Source organism: Saccopteryx leptura, chromosome 4 (genome assembly GCF_036850995.1).
Source record: "Saccopteryx leptura isolate mSacLep1 chromosome 4, mSacLep1_pri_phased_curated, whole genome shotgun sequence".
Lineage (NCBI taxonomy): Eukaryota > Metazoa > Chordata > Mammalia > Chiroptera > Emballonuridae > Saccopteryx > Saccopteryx leptura.
In genome coordinates, this window is record NC_089506.1 from 36,488,094 (window position 1) to 36,509,123 (window position 21,030).

The 21,030-nt window shown below is 53.2% G+C and overlaps 1 protein-coding gene across 8 annotated transcripts in view; it reads right to left on the bottom strand.

Moving 5' to 3' along the window:
• MCF2L (MCF.2 cell line derived transforming sequence like) overlaps window positions 1-21,030 on the bottom strand; it is a 189,885-nt gene that overhangs the window by 70,673 nt on the left and 98,182 nt on the right. For 7 of the 8 annotated variants that reach the window (XM_066380542.1, XM_066380536.1, XM_066380537.1 and 4 more), the window contains one exon: window positions 1,500-1,583. In XM_066380542.1, the coding sequence (XP_066236639.1) occupies window positions 1,500-1,583 (84 nt within the window). Of the gene's footprint in view, window positions 1-1,499; window positions 1,584-17,573; window positions 18,137-21,030 lie in introns of those variants that run through there. The other variant, XM_066380543.1, reaches the window with a different exon arrangement.

Below are 21,030 nucleotides of genomic sequence, written 5' to 3' on the forward strand. Positions count from 1 at the left end.
CTCGGGACCCTAATGATGTCTGCAAATCCCTTCCCTGGGCATCTGGACAGCGTCAGAGTGCCAGAGAGAAGGTTGCCTGGGGTCCTACTTCTTTCCTAACAGTGTGAACTACAGTTCACAATGCCTGGGGCTCTGCCCCCTCCCCGGGAACTGAAGAGTAACCGCACAATGCTGAGGGCAGTGGGATTGCAGCCTGGAGGAAGGTCAAGGGTCACAAGTCTGGGTCACCACTGCATGTGGCTGTGAGCCATCTGGGGTCTTGAAGGCGGAGTGAAGAGGTTGCGGAGACACGAAGGAGCCGGCAAAGAGACTGCAGCTCCTTTCCTAAGTGTCCGCTGCTGTTGGCCACAACTCATCCTACGGTGGTGGGGGGTTATTTCTCCTAAGAATACCCCGCTTTCTCTCCTTCCTCCATGAGGTCAGCACCCATCACAGTGATTTCTCCATAAAAATCAATGAGCCGTCTCATTGCCAACAAATCTCAGAGGTTCCACTTTCCCGCTCTTAATCTTCAGTTCTCATGAAGCACACACACCCCAGAGCTACCCGTCGGGTTCATGTGTTGGGGGGCAGGTCGGGTGAAACCATGTGGGGCTGGCCTAAGGGTCAGCTCCTGGCCCTGGGGAGGCCGGGGAGGCTCTTGGGAGCAGGGCTGGTTCCTGGAGTTCAGGAACGAGCCCCACCCTGCTGGCCAAGGGGAAAGGGACAGCTGCAGGAAGGGGCCAGGAGGGTGGCAGAGGTCGAGTGCCTCCATTCTCAGGGAGCCCCCAACTAACAGCACGAGAAAGGTGTGCGTGGCTTTTTCTGAATTAGCCCAAGGCAGGTGGACCTGCCCAGAAGGAGTGACCACTGTGCCAAGAACGAGCTGCTGCCAGTGCAGTCACCATGCCCTCTGCAGCCTTGATGCCCCAGCTCCATCCGCGGCTGGGGTCGGGCGCCACGGCCCGCTGGGCTGGACGGCAGCACGTCCCACAGGGCGCAGGAGGACCCTGGACTGAGGGGAGGGCGGCACCAAGACAGGGGCCGGGGATACAGGGCTCCCCAGGACAGGCAGTGCCAGCCCCTCACCCTCATCACCCACACTACAGGGCCTTCTCCCCGAGGATGGAGCCGCAGAAGCCAGAGCTGCTCAGCGAGGGCAGCCTGGATGCTGTGAGAAGGAGGCCGACTGACCACACCACCCTGTGCGTAGTTTACCTGTTACAGGAAAGTTCTGGATTCCAGGACAGTGCAGCCAACACTGCTTGGGGCTGTGATCCTCCAGCGAGCTTTTCCCATGGCTGCTTGCCAACTAGCCCTGAGACACCCACTTCCCAGGCCTTGCTAGAGCATCTCCTGGACCCTCAGTTACACCCAAAGCAGGGTGCATTGAGTGGACTGTCCCCTGTTCCCACCCTGTGGAATAGGACCATTGAGCTCATGGAGAACCAGAACTGGGCGGGGGGCAACCACCCACCACGCAGACACCTGCCTCCCCGCACCCCGGCCCCGGCACTCACCAGATAGGTAAGCGAAGCGCTTCTTCAGCTGGTCCTGGATGTCGGCAGCGCAGAGCGGGGTGATGTCCTGGTGCATGATTTCATCTGGGGGGAGAGCAGATGGACACACCTGTCACTCGGTGGAAACACTGCCCCACGCGCTACAAGTCTGGGTCAGCCCCGTGCAGCCTCGCACATCAGCAGACGGCTAAGGGGCCGGCGGTCACGTGCTTGGAAAAAATTTTCAGTTTCCAATACGCAGAAACCTTTGTTTCTCAGAGCACAAAAAGCTGTGTGCTGGGTGATTCATCAATATTTAAAATGCGGTGTGTGTCAGAGGCACAGAGAAAGGCAGAGAGAGAGGAGGGAGGAGGGAGGGGGCGGAGAGGGACCTGCAGGCAGAAGGGGAGACACAAAAGAGGGTGGGCTGGGAGAGGCAGGACTGAGCCCTACGACTGGTAGTCAATGAGCAGCACGGAAAACAGACACGCTTTGTTCTGAGAGTCTCCACCCATGTTTTGGAAGTGGTCCAGGCAGCTCTTGGGGCCCTTACCTGTTGCCTATGCAAAGACTTGCTCAGAGAGGAAACCTGGCCTCCAAAGACACACATGCGCGGGGCCTCACCACCTGCCTGACAATGACACTGAGGAGGGTGCTGAGCCAAGTCCCCGAGCCTGGCGCTGACAGGAAAAACGGCTTTGCAGACTGCAGGCTGCAAGTTCTGGATCAGGGGTTTGGGAATAAACTGGCAGCACCTCCAGCCACACCCGGGTGGCATCGACCAGAAGCAAGAAGATTTTGCAAGACTCGAGGGGAAAACCTAGAGACTGACTGAAGGTGTGAGTTCACTGCATCCGGTGTGATGCTGGGGTGTCGGCAGGTGGCCCCAAAAGTCAGCTATGCTCGGGTGTCTTCTGCGTTTCTGAGTCAATACCAGGTGAGCTAGCATGTGATTTATAGCCAGTGTCTATGTCACCGGACCCCAGCTGTATAGCAAAATTTGCAGTCTTGACATGAACACATTTTCTCTAAAGAGACTCACGGCTTATCGTGATGCTTTGTAGACCCGGGTGAAGATGCTGGCTACGAACAGCCTCGAAATATGGGGCACGGAGATCATTTACCCTGAAATTTTCAGTGGAGGAAGCAAAATGCTATCTGCACAGATCAGCCTTAAATCCTGTTCTTCTGGTCTTGCAAACAAGCAAGTGTAAACAGGTGACACACTTAGGCACAGAGGCGGGTCCCAAAGATCCTGGCTGTGTCATTTGTGGAGCTGCCAACCGCCACAACCGGCCGGCCCTTCGACTATGCTTGTGTTGAGGAGGAATGGACAAGGTCTAGAGCTCCTGGGCCTGCTAGGGCTCAACAGAGCAGCGGTGGCATGTGGGGGTCAGGAAAGGAGCGACAGTTGAGGCTCACTGAGCTTAAAAAGTCAGGAACAGGGCTGGGCCTCCCGTGCACAGCACGGAAGCCAGTTCCTGGTGTGCACTTAGAAGTTTCAGCAACAGCTTTCTTTTGTGGGAGAACAGGGCTGGGAACAACTGCTACAGGAGAGTTTGGAATATAGATTTTTAATTCCAGGTGAAGTGACTTAAGGCTGCCTATACCTCATCTGTTTGGAATTGGTGTTAGGTGCAATTCACACAGCAGCCTGGAGATTTAGATTTTACATGGCTTTTTTCTTCTCTCAACAGGAAGGAGTGATTGCTTTATCAAATAGGTAACTAGTGCTAACTTTCCTCAAATGCAACCTCTGCAACCCTGCGAGAAGCATGTCATTGAAACACAGACCACTGGGAAGTAAGGGCCTCCCTGAAGTCTGGAGCCGTCTCTTGGGCAGCAGAAAACAGCACTGACACCGTGAGCTGGCAAGTCCTGTAAGTGGGGACCCAACATCAGTGACAAGCATAGATGCTGGGCCAGACTTTGCCATGATCCTGGAGACATCAGCCCTGGGTCTTAAAACCTCCCACCAAGACTCAACTTCAGATGCCACCAACTCGCCGGGAAAGAAAACTACGAATGTCAAGGCCACCTGGGGGTGGACATTTCTAAGTGATTCTTAGACTTGATTCTCAGTGGCAGAGGCTTCACAGTAGCACTTCCTCTTACAAGCAAACTCTCACATTTGGCTCATATAAGGGACACCACAGGCTGTCTGTTCTCTGTCTAGCTGGTCCTAATGGCAGATGGCTTTCCCATGTGCTAAAGACAGCCGATATTACAGACCGTCCCTGTAATTTCTGTGACAGTGACAGTCTCAGTGGCTGGACCACTGTTCGTGTAATTTTGGTTCCACTGAGGGACATCTCATGGGGCCTTCTCATTCACCCTTCTTTCTGGGTGATGGCCACCCTTGCATTCTTAGACTTTCTTAAAATGGGCCAAGGCCTCTCTAGCCTCAGGGCCTTTGCATAAACTGTCCCCTCTGTAATGCTTTTCCCATCTCTGTTTGCCAGTCTAATCTCACTCAATTCCTGGCTGAGATGTCACTCTTCAGAGAGGCTCCTAGCCTGGGAAGGGCCTCACAGCATTCTACCAGCACCAATGGAGTGCCCACCATGCCCACCATGCCCACCACCCACAGTATCCTACCCCTAGGGCCTGGCTCAGTAGCTCCCGTGTAAGGAGCTCAAAGAACATGTGTTGAACAAATGTAGCAAGAGGAGAATAGAAGAATGACTTCCTAGAGCATCATTTAGAATTCAACTAATTCGGCAAAGATCTTTCTGGCTTGCACATGGGCTGGCTCTAGAATTTCTGATCAGTCGCAGGCCGCGTGGGGTGAAGAGCTCACAGACTGCTGACTGCTGCAATGCGCTTCCCTGCAGCCAAACTGGGAACCAACCCTCGGGAACTCGCTGGGGCAGAACTAATTCTAACATTGTACCTTAGATCAAGTGCCCCATGTTAGGTTTGAAAATTACTTGTGCACAGAGTCTGGAAACTGTACAAAGGTATGTTCATACAAATGGATTATTGAAAAAGCTTTTATATCTTCAGCGGTCACTGGCCGCTTCTCAGAAAGCTGAACATAATTAAAAACATTTTCTATCTGGGATTAAGGTACACGAGTTTTAGTTTGTCATGGATGCCTTCTGTGGCAACAGGCTGTGGGAGGTTGTCATTTTTCATCCTTCCGGCGGCGTTATTCTCACCCAAGGACAGGGCAATTTTGCACTTTGTGCTGACAGCAATTTTCAAGGTCCTCGTCCACTGTGTTTGATTCTATAAAACAGTCACGCTACAGCCACTAGTTCAGCAGGAAACGGAGGTGCTAGGGGGTGATGCTGGCGAGCCTGAGCCCCCCAGTGCCGCCTTCACGGTGTGCGCGCCTGGCTGCTCCAATGTCAAATGTCTGGGACAGGAAGTGGGGTCTCCAGTTCAATCAAAGGGTCAGCCAGGGCCCAGCTCCTTCACAGAACGTCTCTGTGAGAGCACAATGCCTTACAGATAACAACCCGTTTCCAACATTCCTGTCTCGGCCCAGACGTAAATGGAGACTCCCGGGCAATTATCCCATCACAGAGTCACTTTTGAGGAGAGAGATTAAGAAGGGCCCTGATTTGGAGGGGTCGAGGGTGGGAGAGGACAGTGCTGCTCTTCTGGTCTCCTACAGGGTGGCGAGGACGGGGGCCAGGCATGGGGCCTCAGGGCTCAGTGGCCTCAGAACTCCAGCTCTGGGAGGCCGTCTGTGCAGGGGACACACGCCCACTTTCCCCTTCAGTGGGAACTATCCCTGACTCACAATGTCTTATCTGGCCTTAGACCCAGCTTAGCTCTAGAAGAAGACAAAGAGGGAGACACCTCAGCTGCCGAAATGTATTCACACAATTGCCACCCGAATCTTGCCTGGTTTGGGCAGCAACCTTAGAGTCCCGGGGTGGCATTATACTTTTATCTTTAGATCTTTTTGTCCTGACACAATTAGACTGCTGCAGCCAGCTTCCTTCCTCTTGCAGATTGACTCGAGGATTTGCTTTATTTATTGTAGGGCAATTCTGTAAAGAAAGTGGACACTATCTCACCTATTCCTGTCCACTTAAAGGGTGCTGTGAGCCTCTGCTCTGCCCCTGTGAGGTGAAGAGAAAGCACGGCAGTGACGAGGGGCTAGAGCAGGCGTAGAACTGGTGGGACCCTAGAAATCAACCTCCAGATAGTAAATGTCCCAGGTTAAGGAGTCCCCCGGTGCACATAGAGGAGCCTTGAATTCCAGTTCAAAGACTGGTGGTCCCTGCTGTTTGCTGGTGACCTTGGCCCTCGCTCAAAGGGAGACAGGAATCTAAGAATGGCTCCTACAAAGTGACCAGCAGCTGGTGAGAAGCCATGGGCCATGAAGTCTATTATGTGCTATTTTCTTATTTATATCTGGCTGAAAGTCCATACCAAGGCTTTTGTTTATTTTCAATCAAACTACAACAGTGATGTCTTTTTCGAACTCCAGGGCGGAGAGTCAAGTGGGATTATTTCACCAACTCACTTGGATAGCATTCCTATTTCACCAAGCCCACCCCAGGAATCTCCAAACCAAGAGCAACGTGTGTGCGGAAGAAACAAGAGGAGAGCCCACTGGCTCCGACTAAACCCCTCTTGGAGGCCTGCAGGCCAGGGTGGGATGGATGTCTCACCCACCAGCTGTTGAGTTTTCATGGTCGGGACAGGAGTGGTGTCTCCACCGCTATTTATAGTCCCTGCAGAGGGCTCTGTGATCTAGCCACTTGAGATGTTTGTGATCTGTACTGATTTGGGCAGCTGAATGCTCATTCACAGCACATCCTGAGTTATTTCTAATTGAATTTAAGGCATAAATATTTCACATCACATGCAAAGCGTTGTTAACGTACCCAGTTCACCAAATGTTCTCCCTGATTTCCTAATCTCAGAAGGCAAATCCTTACAAAGTTTAAAATAAAAGACCCCCTATGAAAAGGCGCCTGACTGAAATTGCCATCAAGGAAAAGCACCTCCCACCACAAAGAAGTGTTGATTCACATGCACTCCATTGGAGGAAGCAGGAAGCCAGACAAAATCGAGCTGGAGGCATCCGTCCATCCGAACCCTCCTGTGCAGGTGCCGGGGCTCAACCCAGCACGCAGAACCAGCTCGATGGGTCTGCAGCGAGCACGACTTCCGCAGGGGAAGCTGCACATCCTGGAGGCCTTGGGAACCTCCTCACGGTCTAGTCTGCAAACTGCATCTTCCAAGGCTCTGTGCTCCTTCGCCCAACACGTCTGTAACTCGCACCTGTGCAGGAATCACCTGGAAGCCTCACTGAGGCACATGTGCTGAATCAACAGCCAACCTCACTTGAATGTGTTGGGTGTTTTCTATCCAGTCCCGCCCCATCCTGGCTCCGGCGAGCCTCGGCACCCTCCTGAACACAGGCTCTGGGCATCCTGCCCGAGCACACAAAGATGGCACGCAGGCCAAGGCCAGTGAGCTGCCCCGGCCTATAGGCAGTGGAGGCAGTGCCCACAACTCGCACAGAGCACTTTTTCCAGGGGCCCCAACTCCCACTGCTGGGCCTCAGGGGTCAGACACCCACACGATCTCTCTGCACATCCCGCAGAGCCCTCTTCCACGTCGGGGAGAGAAGGGCTCCGTAGTCAGATTTGGGAAGCGCCACGGACACGCTGTGGTGGAAGCTCCCAGAAGACCAGCAGTGCCACCCTCCCAACGTAAATGACCACGGAGTTTGGAGGAGTAGGGCAAAGGGCGTACATAACACCTCCTAACTACTGCAGAATTAACGTTGAAAATGACTTTCTTGGGGAAATGCTACTTTAGCTAGCTTATTAAAACAAAGAAAATGTCTTAAATGAAATTCCAACACAAGCACTCACTGAGCCAAGGGCACAGATTAAGGTAAAAAACAAAAACAAAACAAACCACAAACCCCACCAAGGTCTTAAATCAATCAAGAAAGCACGTGTGTCTTAGACCCCTACACTAGGACCAGCTGGCATACCACACAGTGCAGGAGAAATTCCTTAAACTTATAGTCTGTTCAGAGCAACTAACTTACATTTTAATTGGTTCACGTAGAACATCATTAATAGTAGTAGAAATAGCAGTTGCAGTTCAACTATTACTAAAATACCTTTTATGTACGAATGCATTTAATTGTCACAAGACAAGAAATGGGAGCACAAATATCTCATTTTTGGATGGGCAAACTAAGACACAGAGAGGTTGGGTGACTTTTTTGAAGCCACACAGCAGTGCGTAGAGGGGGTGGAATTCTAGATGCCAGCCAGTCTAAGGCAGCATCCAGGTGGGTGTCTCTCAGGGAATGGGGTTTGGCAAACAGCAGTGCTAAGAGGGGGCATGTCTCCTGTGGGAAGATGGCTTGGCTTTGCAGGCAGCCACGAGGAGCTCAAAGTAGCAGAAACAGAGCTGGGCGTGTGGTGCCTCCCTCCCGCGACTCAGAGCGGATTACCGTGACGGCAAGGCCCTCACTGCAACGTTTGATTTTGTGAGTCCCTTACCTTGCGTCACTGGTTAAAGAAGCAACATTCAGCAACTAGCAGAGGCATTTTAAATCACTTCACTGTAATTTTGTACCAATTCTTTTTTAGAGTCCAAGTAGATTTCCGATTCAAGATCTTACACCAACTGTTCCCGCCGCAGGCAGAGTATGGAATGCTGTCAGTGGAGGGGGATGGCCTTGGCCAAGCCCATGGACTGCTGCTGCTGGGGCTCCAGGTCGGTCCTTCCCAGAAGCCAGCAGGACCCAGACAAGTGAGTTAACTGTTAGTGTCTTTAAACCTGAACACTGACCGCACATTGTCCCCAAGGTTCACAAAGACATGCTGTCAGCAGAAGTGCTCTGCCTCTGTGCAGTCTTCTCTGGGTAGCTTTAATGAGGGACTAGAGACGAGAGGCTGCATTTTTCTTTGCTGAAATCACCTTTCATGCACAGGAATCCTTGGTCTCCCAGGAAGCGGGCCAGTGCTGTAAAGGGAGTGGGTGCTGTGTGACCTTGGGCATGCTACTTAACCTCTCTGGGCTGGTCTCTTCATCTATAAATGGGGATAATTATGACATCTAGCTCCCAGGGTGGCTGGTACACTTAGTGAACACTTACAGCATGGTGTCTAGCATGTGGTGGATATTGTCACTAACACCCAGAGAGGGACAGTCTGCACTGTGCCCTGGCCAGAGTCAAGTCACTGCTGCAGGTTGACTTTGGTTTGATTTTTTTTAAAAGTCATTTCAATCTAGTCAAGAGCTGCTTCCGGGCTCCATTAGGGGAAACCACTTTCATAATACCACTAAGACTTTGCTCCCCCTTCGTCGTCCCTACAGGGATGCTCAGGGCTTTTCAGCAATCACATCCTGCGCTGTACCAACAAGCGGCAGGAAAGCAGTCACCAACCCAGCTGCCTCCCATCTTCTCAGAGACTAAGGATGTGCCAAATGTAGAACAATGCCATTTCTTTCACACTTTTTTTTTTTTGGTTCTGGATAATATAATAATATACTTATTTTCCATTTAAAATGTAACCTGTGCTACCTTAACAGATTTGTCATTGTTATTTTTAAGTTATGATTATAAAAATTTGTTTAAATTTCTAATATGGTAAGTCACCTAACACAAAGCTTTTTGTGATCCTCTGTAAAGTATTCACAGTGGAAAAGGGCTAAGACCAAGATGTCCAAGAACCATTGGCCCTGGCCGGTTGGCTCAGTGGTAGAGCGTCGGCCTGGCGTACAGGAGTCCCGGGTTCAATTCCCGGCCAGGGCACACAGGAGAAGCGCCCATCTGCTTCTCCACCCCTCCCCCTCTCCTTCCTCTCTGTCTCTCTCTTCTCCCCTGCAGCCGAGGCTCCATTGGGGCAAAGTTGGCCCGGGCGCTGAGGATGGCTCCTTGGCCTCGGCCCCAGGTGCTCGAATGGCTCTGGTTGCAACAGAGCGACGCCCCAGATGGGCAGAGCATCGCCCCCTGGTGGGCATGCTGGGTGGATCCTGGTCGGGCGCATGCGGGAGTCTGTCTGCCTCCCCATTTCCAACTTCAGAAAAATACAAAAAAAAAAAAAAAAAAGAAAGAGAGAAAGAAAGAGAGAACCACTGTCTGGAAGCAGCATGAAGGCTGTGGGCTCTCTCTCACAGAAGTATGGCGGGTCTAGAGACACAGGTCCTTCCAGAGTTTGGAGACGTCAGCCATTCCTCTCCCTCCGCAGCTCCCCCGCCCATCCTGCAGGGCGAATGCAGAGCTGGCTCTGGGTTCTGCTGCCTCTGGTCACGGCTGGCTCCTACGGTGAGAGGGATCAACTCTTGCTACATCCACCACAGGGTTGGGCTGCCCATGGAAGGGTCATCCAACAAGGGATCTGCACATGTCTGAGGCAGTGGGCTCCAGGCTGCACCTTCTGGGCCATGGGTGCCACCAGGTGCTGTGCACGGCTGCACAGGGCATTCACTGCACAAGGGTCTCTGAGCAGGCAAGGGGGTGAGATCTAGCCCGGGCTCCTGCAAGGAGCACTCCCACACGCTATAGACCTTGAGGGTCTTGAACATCTCAGAGGCATCCCTGTGCTCCAGGTGGAGATTCCAGTCCTGGGAAGATATGAAAGCCCCTCTCTGTCTCTCTCTCTCTTCCCTCTTTTCCTTCTTCCCCTCCTCCTCTGGGCACTCTAGCTCTCGGGCCTCAGCCTTCTAATGCTGGTCTTGCTCTGATGGTCATTGAGTGGGCTCCCACTGACCCACCACCTGCCCTGATGGACAGGGACACATCATTGCCACATCCTGGAATAGCTGGCTATTTGATGGGCATAGGTCCAGAGACCTGTCCTCTGAAAAAGGCAGAAAGAGACCCAAATGACAACAGGGTTTCTGCAGCCACATTCTCCTTTGGGTCTTCCTGCCCAGTGACCAATGTGGCCTGGCATCACGGAAAGACTGGGGCTGGGTGCTGAACAGCTCAGGGACTGGTGTTCCCTCCCCACTGTCCTGGGCAGTGGTCAAGGAGCTCCTGAGGCCAGTGGTCCAGCAGGGTGACTCCACCCGACTGTGTTTAATGTGGTTTCAGCTCTGTTTCTCTCTGTTCAGGAGCATTTTAAGGGGGCTGTGCAAGAGCGAAGCTTCTGCAGTTGAAGTAGAAGGAGCTGGCACCTGTAAAGAGTCTGATTTAGAGACACAGTGTCCCCACGCTGGGACAGAACTAGATTGGATTTAGGATGAGCATGACCAAGGTCTCCTGACCCAAGGGTTCCCTGGATTTTTGCTCCTGTCTCTCCTCAGCAGCTTTGTTTCTGCTTCCTGGGTGGGCAAGACCCCCTCCCTCAGTCCCCTGGCACAGCCATGAATGAGCACGTCCAAGCAGCTGCCGGAAACGGGCAAGGCCTTGTGGGAGCACATGGCATACCACTGGAAGCACTTCCATGAGCTCGCTCCATCCGCTAAGGACCCTGAAGGGTGAAGCCTCCTCAGTTTGCTTCAGAAACAAGGAAGGTCGAGGTCAGCGACCCTAAACAGCAGCCCAGGCCATGGAGGTGGGGGCGCTGGGGCTCGAACTCTCACCAGCTGGGCAGCTGAGGCCTGTAGAAGGTCATCCAGCTGCAGCGCCATCAGCGCCTGTCTGCTAGGCAGCCCAAGCCCAGGCCGGCAGTCTCCCAGCCGTCGGGACAGAGCAGGCTGGGGGGGAGGTGGGACGCTGCAGGGTGAGGCTTCCCACAGCACAGCAGCTGCCGTGTCCAACGGGAAAGGTGGTGAGGGAGCCGTGTGGCTGACTGTCTTTCTAAACCACCCCATTTACTAAGTAAGCTCTTCCCTGTGTGGCCACTGAGAATGTAGCCTTCAGCTGGGCCGGCACTTCCCGAAGTCACAGTTTCTGTTTTGTTTTAAAGGCCCACAAAGGCGATCAGAGAAATGGGCACAAACAAGGCCCTGAACAGCGATGTTAAATGCAGGTCTGTCTTGCACTTGGCAACCCGCAGGACGCAGATGGTGACAGAGCAGCTGCCGCCTGTATGCGCTCGGCCGGGCTCCACAGCAAGTGCCTCTGTGAGTGTGGCCCTGCCCCGCCCTGGCCACGCCCCTCAGGGCCGAGTCAGCTTGCGCAGGGTTGCAGCATCTCTTCCCAGGGGCTCCCCTGAGCCACAGAGGAGAGGGCGCTGGGCTGGGGTGTGGCAGGGGAAGGCACCTCTGGAAGCCAGCCCTCCGAGACGCTACCTCACTCGGTCCTCAGTTCTTTGATGCTGTACCCCCTCGGGTTCCTAGAGCAGGGGCCCTGAATGGCGTGCTCAGTGGCCAGGCCCAGCCCTGGGCTCAAGGCGGGCTGAGAGAGTTCACTCAGACCAAGGGACCATGGGCCTTGCAGAGAACCGAGAAGGAACTCTTGCCGTAGGTGAGGGCTTTCTTTGCACCACAGCTGATGTAATGTCCTTGATGAGGCTGCCATCACACACCCCATCCTTCCAGAAACACTGATGTGGCCAACCCACGTGGTATCAAACCAGCCCTCACTTCTCTGAGACCTCCTTGCAGCCCTTGCTTGTCCCCGCCACAGGCCTCTCCCATCCCCTCTGCTCAAACTACACCCAAGGGAGACGGACAAGTCAACCAGAAATGGAAGACGGCAAGAAATTTTATGGGGACTTCTCAGTTGGAAATTTCCATGCCCAGAGCCTCATTTCCGTTAGATTCCTCAGAAGACCGAATTGTAGCTGTGGGGCCAAGTGTGCGGGTTTTGGAAACCAAAGGGAAGGGACTGAATACACTTTGCAGGTTTGTTCTCTGAGCAGCTGGGGAGCAGGGCAGGAGGGTGTCCCCACCTCAGGTGGGAGCAGGAACCTGGAGCTCACTGCTGCCCCTTTTCCCCCACAAACACCACAAGCGTGGCCAAAGAGAAGCAAGCTGCGGGGCCTGGGAAACTGAATGGTCACACTGTTGCCAAAGTGGGAAATAAACCCTTGAAAGAAAGGGTTAGAAGGGGGCTCTGAGCCACATGATGGGAAAACACATCTTCAGACCTTTTGTTTGTAGCAGTGGGTCACAAATCTGATGGTGGCATAATTAACACCAGACCTCTTTTCACGGGCAAATATCGGGGGACATGGAGGCGATCACAAAACTAAGTGCATTCTTTGCTTTTAGAGTCACCAGACCACCCTGTGCCACAAACATCACAGCAAAGTCCCAGCTAAGCCAGAGCTCCAAGGCTGCGGAGCCGGGAGTGAATTAGGTGCTGGTCCCTTCCTGCTCGGCATGTGGGGACAAAAGATGGACTGAGAGTCTTGCCTGTGACTTCACAGCGCAGATGCAGGCCTCACTGAGCTTCCCCTGCAGGGGCCTCTCCGGAGAGGCGGCCCATGATGAGACCTGCAGAGCGAGGTGATGGGTGGGGTGAGGCTCGGGCGTGGAAGGCCAGACACGGAGGCCTCGTGGGCGTTATCGGGGTTTGAATTCATCATACGCTACTATGTCTGGTACGATTTCTGTGCCCAGAGCAGGCTGGGATGGGTGAGGGAGTTTCATGGAGATCCATCTGCCAGGCGTCTGCCAGGACTGGTGGATAAAGCGGCCAGGTAACATGGAAGGAGAACCGGCACGGATGCCGGAGGGTGCACGCTGGTGCTGACCGAAGGCCCTCTCCGAGCTCATGCACCGATGTGAGGATCCTCCGCATGAGAAACCTGTGGATCTTCCACTACTGATAACAGTTATCTTCATGAACTTCCTGCCCAGTCCCAGCACGGGGCAAGGTATTTCACAGAAATCAGCTCATGTGGCCCTGACAGGCCCACAAGACGTGACAGCATCATGCCTTTCTGGCCGAGGTCAGGATGGAACAGGGCAGAGCTGGCTCGGCCAACCGCAGTGGATGGGCCAGCATTCTCCACGCCCCCCACCCGGAACCTCCAGAGCAGGGGTCCCCAAACTTTTTACACAGGGGGCCAGTTCACTGTCCCTCAGACCATTGGAGGGCCGGACTATAAAAAAAAATTATGAACAAATCCCTATGCACACTGCACATATCTTATTTTAAAGTAAAAAAACAAAACAGGAACAAATACAATATTTAAAATAAAGAACAAGTAAATTTAAATCAACAAACTGACCAGTATTTCAATGGGAACTATGCTCCTCTCACTGACCACCAATGAAAGAGGTGCCCCTTCAGGAAGTGGGGCGGGGGCCGGATAAATGGCCTCAGGGGGCCGCATGTGGCCCGCGGGCCGTAGTTTGGGGACCCCTGCTCCAGAGCCTGGTGAGCTCCTGAGGATGGACCTGGGAAGCCATCTGTGGGAGGAGGGTGCTGGTCCACGAACCAGGCTTGGAACACGGGCAGTGAGATATCCTCTCCTCTCCCAGGCCCCAGATGTCACTTTCTACACTGTTCTTTCAACGGGTTAAACATTAACAGAGGATCTAAGGTATTAAGTTGTGTTCCCAAATGTTCTTCCTTCACATGCCTGAGAGAATCTGGCTAATGCAGTGAAGCTGCCGCTTAAATTCACGCACCCGCTCCCTCGGGCCCCTGAGGAAAAGGGCCGATCTTGTAGACAGTATGACCAGACTGCAGGTGCCTGCCTTGCTGCGGGACCTCCGCTCCTCCTCCGAGCACCTCCCCTCGGTGCCCAATTAGGCGGAACCTGCGGACTGTGCTGTTTGTTCGTGTTTAATCCACAAGGGGCGGAGCCTCCCTGCATCCCCCCTTGCCTGCAGTCCAGCCAGCCTGGATGGAAACAAGCTGTCCACAGGGGTCAGGGCAGGGTCAGGATAAGAAAGCTCCCGGGGATTCCAGTCTCCCCAAGATGACAGGGAGCAGGGTTGCTCACTGCGGCTGGTCCCCGGGCTCCTTCGGGCTCATGCTGGCCTGGCATCTCCACAAGGGGGAACATGAAGTAGCCAAACTGAAGACAAACGGCCAGTGGAGAGAGCCTGAACGGACTTCTAGGGGCGCGAGGATGGGGGGAGAAGAAGTCAGGGAAGGACACCAGCACCATTCTAATTATCTAACAACCCCAGAGCACGCACACCCTTCACGCTTACATCCATGTCTCAGTTCCTCTTCAGAAGCTTCAACTTTTGGGCTTCAGTGAAATCAGATAATATCAGCCCTAAGCAGTGTATGTGGCAACATGACCGCCACCCTCACTCTGGTTCTGTGCTGAGCTGCTGCCATGCGGGGCCCCCAAAAGCAGGTTGTAACAGCCACCTGCTGGGTCCCTTCTGGAGTTTGGCCAAAGTCCCCAATCGCCTGACCCCTGGAGTTCCACAATTTTATGTTCTGAGGTAGCAGCATCTTTGCTTCCTTTAAAGCAGCAGGTACAGCTCACGCACCTCACAAACATGCCGTACATGTACACACTACATACAAACACCACAGACACAGACGCAAACACCCCTTCCTCCCCCACAGGAGTCCACTGGTATTTCGGGATAAAGAGATTTTTCTGATAGCTTTTTCTTTTCTTTTCTTACTCATTCAAAAACAGTCACGTGTCAACGTTAAGAAAACAATAACTTTAAGATCAGGGAAATCAATGCAAACAGTTTCTATAGACGTCATTCTTTCCTGGCTCCGATGGGCAGAAGGCACGCTGAGGCAGGTGCTCACGTGTTCTTCCGTCCAGAGCTGCATTCAGAAAGCTGCACAGAACACACCACGCAAGGAGGGACAGAAGTTCCTATTACCAACACCAAGTTCCTTCCAGAAACTCCAGAAAGCCTCCAAAATTCTTCCCTAAACTGTAGGTGGGCATATTTATCCCCACTTTCTAAGTACCAAGGATTCTAAGAAGTTGCATAAACCTTTCTCAAAACATCCCCATCAAACAAAAGCAATGACACACCATGTGGAGAAAAAGTCTCATCTTAAGCCTCACCGAGGTGGACCCCACGCCAGGGCCCCTGCTAGCCAGATGGGTGGCACAGAGCAAGCAGGGACACAGGGGCTTCAGGGACACTGCCCCACTGGAAGTCTGACTTTGGAGCCCTTGCCTTGCTTGAGTACACACAGGAGACAGGGAGAGACGTGCAGTATTTGAGAGAGAGCCAGCGAGAGACAGACAGACAGAGACAGAGAGACAGAGAGAAAGCCGAGACAGAATGAGAGAGGAGAAGGATGGAGGAGGCGTGTGATGGAGAGTGAGCTGACAGGCTTAGGGTTTGGAGGTAAGAGGTCACGCACATCTATCAACCTCACTGATTTCATGAGTGACAAGGGAGGAGATGGCTGAGCCTGGAACGAGATCACGATTCAAACTTGACATCTTACTCAGCTTGGGTTCTTGGGGGCCTTGGACACAGTGAATAAGCCTGTGGTCTCCCCCACGTTACTCCCATCTAATTATTAGTGTGCTCTGGGCTCAGCTCCTGACCAGCCAGGTGCCAAACTTCCCATCTGGCTCCCTCCCCGTCCAGCCTGAACAGAAGTGACTAACAAGAAGGCACGTGCCCTTGTTTGTAAATAGCAGATGCTAATGAAAATCAGCGTCCAGTTATACAAACTTCTGAGGAGCCACAGAAGAGCGCCCGCCTCTGGAAGGATTCCACAGTATCACTGAAAGAAAGATTTACTGCTACGTGCACCAACAGCTCTGTTTCTGAATAAGTCCAACAAATTTTTAAGTCCAAAGTTTTTCGGGGGGTATAAAAACAGCAAATTATACCTAGAGACTGGAGAGAAAGCCCTCCAACCTTTAATTACACCAAATTCCTTCAGGACATTTATTCGAAGGCACGTTAACCCTAAAAAAATAAAGTATGTGTTAGAAAAACGCTAAGAATTCTTAATGGAAAATTATAAGGATTAAAACGTTAAAACTGGTATTTATCTAGGGAAACAAATGGACATCTGAAATGATGATATACTATAGCCACAAGGAAGAATTCTCCCCCCCCCCCAATGAAAAACATGTGGTTGTAGGGTGGCAAAGAGACATCTGGTAGACTTCATAGAAAGTGCTATATGTTTCTGAAATTTCTAAAATTCCAGACAATAGCGATATTCTGAGAAAGCACTCTGTTTTTGGAATCCTTCCAGCATTGTCACTGCGATATGGACTTCAGATATGAGAACAATCACTTCTCACTATAGGTACAAGTGCTTACATTCCAGGTTTAAAAATGAGTGACTGAGCTTTTCACTGTGGCCACCTAGGTAAGCATTCATAATCCTCCGAATCTTACTGTTGGGGCAATTCATGTACTCAGTCATATTCACACATGCAGTCTCTTCATCATAAAATTGGAAACTTTAGATGTTTATTGTTGCCACGGATAGTTACGGTTGAACCAATTCATTAAAATTTTCCAAAATACTTATTTTAGGAATTATTCACCAATCCTTGGCAGAAGCATCTGCTGGAAAATGAATTTATGACAAATCATTTCAAAACGAGGACTGTTTTCATCCTTAGAAACGCAACAGGGAAACCCACACTGTCCCCTGTCCTCAGGCCCAGGGAGAGGGTGCTCCTCAAGGGTCTTTGTTCTCAAGACCACGGGGGGTGAGGGGTGAGTCAGAAGTACCCACCCTCCAATGAAGTTGGGACCCGGGATGACAAATGAAGACCACACAGAACCTCCCCAGGATGGGTCCCTCACTGTCCACAGGCACTAGCAGTCCAGTCCTGAGTCCTGCCACCCAGAGAGCCCTTTCCTAGCATGCACTGTGCACAGAAGCTGTGAGCCAGCGCTGTCCTGAAGTCACTGCCAGAGACCAGTCCTCGCACCCACCAGGCTCTGGGGCTCCCTTCCTGTGCACCACAGACACGTCTGTGGGAGAGCTGGAACAAAGGAGCCCTGCCAGCATTCATTCTAGCTTCCAGGGTGAGCGTGGGGATCGTGCACCTTTCCCCCAAGAGCCAGGCAAGGAGTGAGGCCAGGTGGCCACAGCCCCAGACCGGCTGGTCATGCCAGACATCCCCCACCCCCAAGGAGCAGGACTCCTGCTTTACCTCCACCGGCAACAGCCCAGCCTGGACCTCTCTCACAAGGCCAGGCGGAGTCTGGGTCCTCTCTGTAACTCGCCTCCGCCTCCGTGGGTGACATGCTAAGCCATCCCCACAAGGTCCCCCGGCCTCTCTCTCTCCCCGCACACCAGCGGTTCACAGCGAGCGCCCAAGTGCAGGCTTGACGCACCTGTGCTGGTCTTCAGGAGGAGCCACAGCCCGGAGATGTCCTGGGACAGCAGAGAGATGAGACTTAAGGTCATGCTGTTGCCCGCCAACGCGCCGGCGTCAGGAGGCGGCGACCTGCCTCCTGGAACGCCCGTCCTGGGCGCACAAAGGAAGGCTGCAAGGCTCCATCTTTGGGCTGGTCGCCCGCTGCCGGCCTGCCAAAGGGACGCGGACCCCTGGGGCTCTGCAGGGCCGCCTGCCCGGCCTGCTCCCCCAGGGCCTCGGGTTGGCTGTCCCTGAAGCAGGAGCCCTCGGCCACGGCTCGCTTCTTCAGCCTGCGGACAGTTAACCGTTGAGACCCCGGCGGCCCTGAAGCTCCTGCAGCAGCAGCTCCAGCCCTGCCTGTCGCCCGTCCAGACCCTCCCTGCAGGAGCCCCGCGCTTAGCCGCTGTCAGTCCACTAAGCCCGGTGGGGCTGCCACCAAGGGGCAGGGTCTGGACCTTCTGGCCCCGAGACACCTCACCAGGATGAAGACATGCCGGAGGACAGCATTCTTAGGTGGCTGCGGGATGCTGCTCCTCGCGTCTGAGCACCTTTGAAAGCGGAGTGCGTGCCTGTATATTTCTGCTTGCCAGAGGGTCCTCAGCAGCTGACTACAGAGCGCCCCCCAGGGGCTAAGAACATGGAAGATGTAATAAAGGGGAGATGCTCTGTAGGTGGAGATCCCTGCGGAGCTCGTCAGAGTTCAGGTTTTGATTGGGGGGCGGTGGCATTGAGAGTCTAACAAGCTCCCAGGTGGTGGGAGGCTGCTGGCCTGACGGCCAGATTTTGAGGAAGAAGAATCTGAGGGGCAAAGGGGTCCAGGTGCTTGAGTCCAGTGCTGGAGCCGACACACCTGGAGAGGATGGTCTTTTAAGCTGAACTAGGAATAGGTGTTGTCTCGTGCCTCAGGGCTGGCACTGAGCAGAAGTGTTCATAGCCCTCACAGGTTTTGTTCCTGCATCTGTCATCAGCACGTAATGTTGCAGACACACTTTCCTTCCTGTCTGGGCCCTGAACAGAGAACACAAGTGGAGGCCACCGAATCCTGTAGGCTCACACTCCTGGGGGCACTTGTCACTGCAGCAGCAGCTGACATACATACCTCCCCTCTTCCTTCCTGTCACGTGGCTCTCTGGTTCCAGCCTGGTCTTTGCTGGATAATTCCAATCATTTTCTTTCTAATGGCTCCTCCTCAGCCTGATGTTGCAGGCATATTTTGTAAGCACAATTCTTATAGCATTTCCCCAGGGACTGGGAACCTCGACACATTCAAGTAGATCAAGGCGCAAGCTCCCAGGGTGGTGGGCAAGGCCCTTTACAGCCCAGCTCTCCTGTGACCAGACCTCACTCACATTATCCTAACCCCAAGTCCCCCAGCTGACAGCATAGGTAGGTCCCTGCCATGCTGAGCACCACTTTCTCCTGCTGAGGCCTGACCGCCTATGGAAGCCACGATGGCCCAAGTCCAGCTCTACTCTCCTGCCCAGAGCTCCTGGCAAGGCGCCCCACCCCCACGGCACTGGGCAGGATACCTTGTGCCAAAAGACACCTCGGCATCTGGCATGGTGGTGGACGCACTTCAAATGAATAACGGACAGCTGAAGATGGTGTCTATTCTGAGAAAGATGTCATCAGATCTGAACCTCTTTTACCAGAAGGGTCGCTGTTTCTAAACAAAATGATAAAGGTGCCACGTAGTAGAGGGAGGGACGACGGTGACATTCACCTAACCACACATCTAATTTATTCCTCATGCTCCTCACTCTGTCCCACTGTAGTCTCTCTGTGGGCCAGACCTCATGTCTCCCGGCACACAGCAGATGCTCAAGTGACATTAAACAGCAGGATGTGTTATCAGGGAGGCATGGCAGCCACACTGGTCACTGTCATTTAGACCAGAGGCCATCTGTACCTATGAGGGGAGGTCAGCTGATCTGTGGAGGAAAGCTCATTTGCACCCTTAGCCTGGGAAGGACTGCCAACGTCCAAGTTAGTGCTTGTGATGAACTTGCTCCAGGGGACGATCCCACCAGCACATCAGGCCGGGCCACAATGGGGAGTCACACGCCTGGGAAAACACAGGCTGGGGGCTTGGCCCACTGGCCCCGTCTGTCCCTTCTTTCATCCACTCTAGAATGACTCCCTCGGAGCAGACTAAGGTCTAGTCCTCCCAGCAGCTCCTGACTTCTGCCGACTCTCACAACACAAGGGCTTTCTTAACTGCAAAGAAACAGTAGATACTGTACTTCACTATAAATAGGGCTTATTTATTTGAGAAAATACAGCATTACTGGTAAAAAATCAGCAATATATAGCACGCATTATGGCAACATCATATTTTAAACACACACAACATTTAAAAGATTGCTTTACAAGTCGGCCCGTTGCAGAAACTTGCAGCCTGAAGTGTGTGGACTCCTCTGGGCCTGGGTACACCGGACTTCCGCCTAGCTGAGCTCACATGTTTACAGGACCATGACAACAACCTTCCTCGGACAGAGATGCAATAAAAGCAAAACAGTGCATTGGGCAATGTCCTCATGGGCAAAACGCTGTCCCCTTGAACCTTTAAAGACTATTTGTATAATTTTAAGGTGGGCTCTGAACCCTGAATTATGCAAAGAAAGGAATCACAGTGCTCCGTGCGCTCCAGCCATTTTCTGCTGGTTGACAACCTGGGAGGAGCCACCCTTGATTCACAGGGTGTGCCCGTATTTGCTGAGGCCTCACCACCTGGTCTTGTTTCATTGTCATGGCAACCAGGTGAGGTCGGTGTCATGGCTCAGCGGTCAGCTCAGCAGAGCTTCTGGAAGAAGGGGAAGCTGGACGCAGTCCTCCCCATGGTCATGGGCCCAGTCTTTCTCTCATGTCTTCCTCCTGTGTCCTCACCACCCTTCTCCTGCATCCTGCCCCCACGCTCCTCCTGTGCCTTCTCCTGAGTCCTCTTCCTGCGTCCTCCTCCAATAGCCTCCTCCCTTGTCCACCTCCCGCGTCGCCGTCCCCCAGTGTCCTCACTGACCTTCTTCGGTTCCAAAGTCAGCACAGCCCTAGTCCTTTCTACTCCCCGGCTGCTTCTCCTTAGGAGCTCTGTCCTCAGTTCTCATGTCCCGCAGGCCCATCCACTCAGCTCTCCTCAGCTGAATGGACCGTCCTGGCCCTCAAAGTCAACCCACTGTTGTAGGATAAAAGCATACTTCTTGGGGTGACATGCTGGCTTGCAGGAACTGACCGGCATGGCTGTCCTCCCGCTGACCTTGACCACTCTCCCTCCATCTCTCCACTTCTACAACAAGCTCCAGCTGTGGGGCAGGGCGTGACCCCCGAGCAAAGTATGCTGATGTCTCTCCATTCTTGGGCCATGTGCCCCACGGCACGAGGGACCTGAAGGCAGAGCTTGAGGGGTAGCCTGTCCACCAGGACAGCTCTCAGCGCACATA